Raw genomic sequence first — 7258 nt, 5'->3', positions numbered from 1 at the left:
CGCGGAATTGAAGCAGCGACCCTCTGCAGTCAAGGGCGTGCTGTTGACTTGCTTTTTCGCCGTTATTTTGCTTTTCTTCCCTTCGGACTTGCAAACAGCAATTCAGCAAGCAAAAGAGAATGGCCGTCGTAATAAATGAGTTTCTGAGGCGTTGTGGGCAGGTGTGTGCTGCACAAAAACCGTTTGCCCTCGTTCTTGGGAACGAAGGGGGTGACATGGACAGCGTAATTGGCTCGATATACCTCGCCTTTTACTTGGAAAAAAATAATGATCTGGGTAAAAAGTATTACATTCCCACATTGAACTTTGAGAAGGAGGATCTCCCATTGCGCAACGATGTGGCAAAACTTCTTTCGCTACATGGGGTAGCTACAGAGAATGTTTTTTCGGTTATAGGACGTCCAGGGATGCCTGACTATATTGATCTGCAGAAAGTAGCACCAGAGGTTATTCTCTACGATCACAACAAGCTAATTTCTTCTCAAAGCTTTTTGAGTGACAGAGTCATTGGTGTTATTGATCACCATGCCGACGAGAAGCTTTACATGGATCAAACCATCTCTTTTCGCAGGATAGAAACAGCAGGCTCGGCGTGTACCCTTGTTGCGGAGCTCTTCCGTGAGGCTGAACTAAGGGTTCCCTGTGCGGAGCTGCTGCTGGCTCCGATCGTCTTGGACACTGTAAACTATAACCCTTCACAGAAGAAAGTCACTGACAGGGACATACAAGCAACCCAGTGGCTCTTGGAACAGACTACCACTTCGATCGACCTGACGAATTTGTTTTCGGAGTTGTCGGCCTGGAAAACCGATGTTCTTGGCCTCAGTGTTTCTCAACACCTTCGTCGAGATTACAAAAACTTCGAATTCCCCTTCAAGGAAAGCAACGCAGGTTCCTTGCAGATTGGTATCAGCAGTATTTCGTGTCGAATTGATGAGGTTCTCGCTTCACGTTCCATGGAAGAGTTTATGTCAAATTGCTTGGAGTTTTTGACATTAAGGAAGCTGGATGTGCTTCTCCTTGCTTTTGCTGGCGTGCGGGGTCCTGGAAATTATTGTCGCCAAATCGCCTTCCTTGCAAGAGGTATGCCTTTTCAGGCTCTCAAAGACTATGCCGGAAGTTCTCCAGATAATGTTGTTTTTACCCTTCTGTCAACCACGCAAAGCAAAGAATGGACCTTATTGTCTTATGAGTTAAGTGATCCTTCTGTATCACGTAAGAAGCTCGCACCGTCTTTGGGTAGGTTCCTTTCATCATGGTCAAAGTTGTGAGATACACTATTATATATATATATTATATTATATTGTTGTTTGTTGACGCTCCTGGACCTTAGGCAGGTGTGCATCGCTTTGTTCCCTCGTGTGCGTAACTCCACTTTCTCCTTTTTTTTCTCTCACTGTAGCTTTTCCTGTTAGTCTTGGGAGAAAGACACAGAATGAGTACACTCCTCCTGCCAGAGAGTATGGACGTCATCGTTGTTGATCCGGTATGGCATGGCAATCATATCGAGTACAAGATATGCATAAGAAATACTACTTGTGGGGACGCACCACTGAGCAGCACGTATCGTAGGTTTAGTGATATTTACTCTGTGTTTAGGAGGTTTGTGGAGCTGGATCCTGATCCTCCTTTACCTCCGCTACCAGAAAAGAAAGTCTTTGGTACTACAGACCCGGTGTTTGTGGAACGACGTCGGAGAGAGTTAGAAACATTCTTTAGAGCAGTCTGTAGAAACAAGTTCTTAGTAAATGATGTTGGGTTCCTTGCGCTTGTTGGCTTTTCAGACGCCAAGGCAGCTTTGGCACAAGAGGCTGAGAAGAAGAATGACGTAGTGAATGAGAGCAGCAGCCATTCATTACCGTGGGTAAAGTGTCCTTTGCCGGATCTAGAACCAGATGAGCTGGTGTTGGCAACCCGCCAGTTTCTACGATCCACCACATACACATTGGTACGTGTGCTCCCTCCATTATCGTTTGGGGCACCGCGACGGTTCTATGCGCTGATAAAGAATGCTTGTGGTCAGTATGTTTTGAGTGTTAGTCAGGCTCACCCCAAGCGGGGTGTACCTTTGAAGGACAGCAAGAAGGCCCATAGATTGTGCAGCTTACTCTCACGATCTTTGTTGCCTTGTGTGTTTTCTCCAGTCAGCGTTCAGACTGATGGAATTCGACTTTACGTCATCCGAAAAGTTGTTAAAGGCGGTTCTTTCCGTGATCGCGCATACAATGCCTCCTGGAGCACAGAGTCAGAAATGAAGTACAGAAGAAAGGGAAAGCCTTTTTCAACTGAATACATTGCGGGTGTTACGAGACAGGCTTTGCTAATGGTGAAGTCCTTCCATTTTTATAATATGTCGTGCCCTTATTTACACTTGGGTAAGTGTTTTGAAGACGAGGGGCGAATACTCTTTTCGGGTCTTGAAGATGCCTTGTTGGGCATCACACGCTATCCCGTCGTTCTGCCCACCACAGAGCACACGCACGTTGACATACTACTAGTGGGTGCCCTGGCTCTGGAGATGGCGCTGGGCGGGCCTCTCAATGAAAAGCGAGAGCTACAATTGGTTACTGCTTACAAGGATCCTACGGAAGCCGTTGAGGTAGATGACGATTCACGTGTGAAGCTCATGATGGGACTGTTGGAAAGTCTTCCTTCACGTGTTTCACAGTCTATAGTGCCGTTTTTGAAGACACTTTTTGACCCTTCCCGTAGAATAGAAGCTGACGATTTACTCAGGCACCCATTCATTGCCAAAACTAAGTTCACATCCCGACAGGAGGGCCATGGCAAAGCAAATTACGAGTTTCCACCATTGGGGGTCAAACACAAGGAGGTCCATTTATTTCTTGAAGTGGCTAATAACTGGCTTGAAACCGCTAAAGCAGCTGGTGTTCAGAACGACTATGAGGAGAAAAGCCGCTTTCTCCTTAAAGCAATAAGACGACGGAAGGGAGAAGAGCTCCTGAGTCAATCGCAAATCCCATTTTCTTCAGATGCATATAGTACACGACAATTCCATGTGTCCGCTGAGGCGTCGCTGGTCGAACAGAGAACAGTAAAGCCTCTAGTGGAAGTGAAAGCATCGCCACAGTGCCGACCGCAGGCTTCTGTTGTATCGGATAGTGCGGCGAGGCTGTCAAAAATGGTACCGACACCATCCTCCTCAAAGGGGCCACCACCTCCACCACCGCCCCCGCTACCTCCCAAAGGGTTGGCTCCTCCTCCTCCTCCTCCTCCTCCTCCTCCTCCTCCTTCCTCTGAACCTGTGGTGACCTCTCAGTGAGGTATTGATGAACTTGTCGTGTAGTTGAAGAAGTGAAGTGATGCGGAAGCGTGCAACTTTTTTTGTTGGTGGCAACTGAATAATGTACATAGCTCCCGTTGCTTTTGTGTATAGTTCTGTCTAGCTTAGCAGCATATTTGGGCAGTTCGGCAATAGATCCTGACGATGGCACGTGGTAACCAGCGAGACCTGGCCCGTGAAAAGAACATGAAGAAGCAAAAGGACAAAGACAAGGGGCAACGTGAGGACGACGGGCTGTCGCTCGCCAAGCGAAAGGAACTCGACGCGGAACGGATGCGTTTGAAACAGGCGGAGGCTTTGTCGAAACAACCGGCTGGTTCATGATGCGCTGAAACGAAGGAGTGTTGCAAGAGTTTTGCTTAAAGGGACAAAAAGGAAGTGAGGGGGAAAAACTATTTGTATTAACTGTGTAGAAGAAGAGGAGGAATTTTTTATTTTGAATTCAAATTCAAACTCGCGGAAGAAAACTATAGCGACCTTTTGAGGATCTTGAACGAGAGAAAAGTTTAGTGCGCACCTCGTACGTATTTCACTGCTTTGTTTTTCTGATTGATAGTCAAAGAGAATGTCATACTATGACAAATCCGATCAGGTAGGTTACGATGATCGAGACAAGGAGCTAAACGAGGAATTGGAGGCTATGCTTGCCCGCACGCCGCCCCATATTCAGCGACATCTCCAGCAACGCATTCACGATGGAATTCTTCAACGCATGAAGGAAGAGACAACAAGAAAGTGTTGGGACTTCGTAAAAAAGTATGAGACATGTGTGAATACGGTCAAACCGTACAATATGAAGGATTGCACCCCTCATCGTGATGCCTTGAATGACTGTGCCCATGAGATCAACCGTGAGGAAAACTACCAACGATACCGCATTCTCTACCTTCGCGGTGAACTACTTAAGCTACACGAGCACCGTACTGGTGAAAAGATGGAGATGCTAAAAACCCGCGTGCCTGACTCCATTAGAAATTGGAAGACGGATTACGCACCAAAGTACGCAGAGATGATGTCAGATCTGGGTGCAAAGCCTCCAAATGTGGAGGCAACGACCGAGAATATCGACACAGATAAGAAATGAATCTCATGTAGTGAACGCAAGTTGATTCGTTCTTCCACAGGGGAAAAAAGGGTGCCTACGCTTCAAGGCTTTTGTGGGTTTAACTGTGGAGCGGTTTCTCTTGTTGTTGTTGCTATTGTTTTTATTATTGTTGATGTTTCATCTTTCAGCGTAATAGGGGGCCCTACATGCTACGTGCTGCTCGCTTGCGCTTTTCTTGGAGGCCTGCGGCCATTCAGCATCTTCCAGATGTGGCCCCCGAGAGCACTCCCAAGAGAGTAGAGGAGGTGCAGCGACAGTATCGTCCCTTGTCCCTCAAGGCTCGGCAGGCTCTGGCGGAAAAGTCAGACGAGGTGCAGTATCACGTTATCACTCAGGAGTGGTTTGGCCAGCGCGTCGACAGCTTCCTTTCCCAACATCACCCGGAGTGGGACTATGAAACCACAAAAAAACTTGTGCAGCAGGGCCATATCTACCGGTATAGGAAAAACGGGAAAAAGAGGTACACACGCCTTACAGACAGGCTGGAGTTTGACGAGCTGCTTGTCGTGCCCACACACGCTTTTTGGGAAAATCAACTCGCTCCTCCCAGTGGTGTTATCCCAGATGATAAGGGGCGACCGCAGTTGAAGTTATCATCGCAGGTGCGAGAGATGGCGCATGACATGGTGCTCTACAAGAATGAGCACGTCATTGTTATCAACAAGCCACATGGTCTTCCCATGATGCCGACAAGCAATCCACAGGAAATGAGTATAACTGCTATGCTCCCCGCTTGGAAGTATACGAACACAGTGAAACCCATTGTCTGTCATAACCTTGACAAGGAGACGAGTGGTTGCGTTGTGTTGGCCCGAACCAAGAATGCGCATCGCATGCTGGGCAGAATGTTCGTCAAGCGTGTGGTGCCCAACAGTGTGTATTGGGGGTTCTGTGTGGGCAAGCCTGCCGTGAACTTTGGAAGGATGCGCATGCACTTTGATATCACAAGGGGTAGCCAGGGAGATATCATTGTTGCACGCCCTTCACCAACGAAGACGTCTAAGGTTGGTATTGCTGAGTTCGTCGTTAATGCGAGCGCGTTGGAGTTTGGGAGCTTCATTTCCTTCTATCCGTTAACTACTCGCCGCCACCAGGAACGCATTATGGCGGCGCACGCGCTCCGTTGTCCCCTCTTGGGTGATGCCAAGTACGGTGGAGAAGCGGCATTTCCCTCATCGCTGTCGCTCTTCTGGGATCCGGAAGACAAGGGACTGCCGCTACACCTGCACCACCGAAAGATCCAGCTTCCATACAAGAACGGAGCGGGCGAGTTTGTTTGTGTCACGGCCCCACTTCCCGCCCACATGGAGAAAACGTTTAAGAAGCTGGGGTGGCCGTGTGAAGTAGATGATCCGCTCATACCCGGTTGAGTGGGCGGGTCGGCTTCTCACACAACTCCTCTCACATGTGCTTTTTCTTCAGAGTGATTGCTGGTGTACACTACTGCCACAGGATCTACGAAACAACAGCAACAACAACACAAACAGAGAATCCGGTTGTGGGGCTGAAAAGTCCAAAAAGGGGGTAAATGCTCCAAAAAAAATGGAGGGGTGCAGGGTTTTGTCTGCCTCGCCGCTTGCATTCCCGTTGTTTTTTTTTTACTGTTATTTTGGCATCACCGCGTATTCACGGCCCTCGTACGCCGAAAAGAAAAAGAAAGGCCCCCACACCTTTTCACACACGCACACAACAAGCAGGAATGAGTGGCTCTTTTGTTAGCGTGCCGCCGCGATTATTCCGTCTTCTTGGTGGTGAAAGCATTATTATTCGGCGCTTAGCGGATCGTAGTATATCTGGCGTTGAGTGGGGTGAGGTCCGCAAGCAACTTCTGGCTAGTAACGCCCAACTCGTACCCGGAGTTTTTGATGTGGCCAATGATCCGTCGACCTCTGAGATATTTCTTGCTATAAAAGACATGAACTCCGCAGAATCCCGTATTATAGGCTTTGCTGTTGCCAACACTAGTTTTATTCCAGAGAGACGAGTTGTTATTGTTTCTTGGATTTATGTCCAGAGTCGCTTTAGGGGGTTGTACGTAGGCCGTTCCTTGCTACAGTATGTGGAATCGTTCTGCCGAGAAAATGACGTGAAGGAAATGGAGGCGATGCGTGCAGATGACTGTACAGGACTGTTTAAGCAGTACGGTTTTTGCTCCGTGTGCAACTCTGCCGTGTTCAAGGGCAAGGCAATGCAAAAGAATGTCCCGCGGCACTGTGTGGCACCCGTACCTCCATGCGTGGCCTCTGGCGCCGTGAGACTCCGCTACGCCAAGCCGGAAGACAAGAAACAGTGGACGTTTTGCATGTTGGAGGCGTGTGGGTACAACTTTGGTGGGTGTGACATGGTGCAGCGCGTTCTTGGGGGTGACCTCCGCATCAGTGCGTTGGATGGGAAAGACAGTCGCATTGTGGCAGTCCTGTCAATGGAGAGTAGCGGGTGGATCTCATTTGTCTCATGTGTGAAGGAGTATCGCGGGAAGGGACTAGGGTCGTTTCTGCTGTCCTTGGCCATGGAATGGCTGCGGCGACGGGGCGGCAACTCCGTCTCGCTGACGCCCCTCAACAAGGGCGTCATTGCCTTTTACAGGCGCTGGTCCTTCCGCGTAGAGTCAGCCGTTGGTGAGAAGAGACGACGAAGTTCTGACAGCCACACGATTCTCACACGAATGTTGTCTCCGAAGGAGTCATGTCTGCCGGATGGGTATTCGCTCGAGGACTTCCTTTCACCTGAAACCCCACCGCATAAAGAGAGTGATAAGCACGAGAGTGGCGACTCCAATGATGCCACAGCGGCTGTTAACCAACAGATTGCTGTGTAAATGGTGCTGTGTGCCCATCATGAATGAGAGA

The 7258-nt window shown here is 48.9% G+C and overlaps 5 protein-coding genes across 5 annotated transcripts; all 5 read left to right on the top strand.

Moving 5' to 3' along the window:
• Nucleotides 1–215: 215 nt before the first annotated feature.
• DQ04_03421110 (putative acidocalcisomal exopolyphosphatase) lies at nucleotides 216–1271 on the top strand (the record flags this gene model as incomplete). The annotated part of the gene is made up of 1 exon (XM_009312820.1): nucleotides 216–1271. One exon carries the CDS (start codon nucleotides 216–218, stop codon nucleotides 1269–1271), a length of 1056 nt encoding a protein of 351 aa, XP_009311095.1.
• A 164-nt stretch (nucleotides 1272–1435) lies between these two features.
• DQ04_03421100 (putative p21-activated kinase 3) lies at nucleotides 1436–3283 on the top strand (the record flags this gene model as incomplete). Its single annotated transcript, XM_009312819.1, has 1 exon — nucleotides 1436–3283. One exon carries the CDS (start codon nucleotides 1436–1438, stop codon nucleotides 3281–3283), a length of 1848 nt encoding a protein of 615 aa, XP_009311094.1.
• A 586-nt stretch (nucleotides 3284–3869) lies between these two features.
• DQ04_03421090 (hypothetical protein) lies at nucleotides 3870–4388 on the top strand (the record flags this gene model as incomplete). The annotated part of the gene is made up of 1 exon (XM_009312818.1): nucleotides 3870–4388. One exon carries the CDS (start codon nucleotides 3870–3872, stop codon nucleotides 4386–4388), a length of 519 nt encoding a protein of 172 aa, XP_009311093.1.
• A 167-nt stretch (nucleotides 4389–4555) lies between these two features.
• Nucleotides 4556–5779, top strand: DQ04_03421080 (pseudouridylate synthase-like protein; the record flags this gene model as incomplete). The annotated part of the gene is made up of 1 exon (XM_009312817.1): nucleotides 4556–5779. One exon carries the CDS (start codon nucleotides 4556–4558, stop codon nucleotides 5777–5779), a length of 1224 nt encoding a protein of 407 aa, XP_009311092.1.
• A 329-nt stretch (nucleotides 5780–6108) lies between these two features.
• Nucleotides 6109–7227, top strand: DQ04_03421070 (putative N-acetyltransferase; the record flags this gene model as incomplete). The annotated part of the gene is made up of 1 exon (XM_009312816.1): nucleotides 6109–7227. One exon carries the CDS (start codon nucleotides 6109–6111, stop codon nucleotides 7225–7227), a length of 1119 nt encoding a protein of 372 aa, XP_009311091.1.
• Between the last annotated feature and the right edge of the window lie 31 nt (nucleotides 7228–7258).

Source organism: Trypanosoma grayi, assembly GCF_000691245.1.
Source record: "Trypanosoma grayi strain ANR4 Tgr_342_V1, whole genome shotgun sequence".
In the NCBI taxonomy this organism is placed as follows: domain Eukaryota; phylum Euglenozoa; class Kinetoplastea; order Trypanosomatida; family Trypanosomatidae; genus Trypanosoma; species Trypanosoma grayi.
The sequence above is the reverse complement of the archived record's forward strand: the minus strand, read 5'-3'. Positions and strand labels throughout refer to the sequence as shown.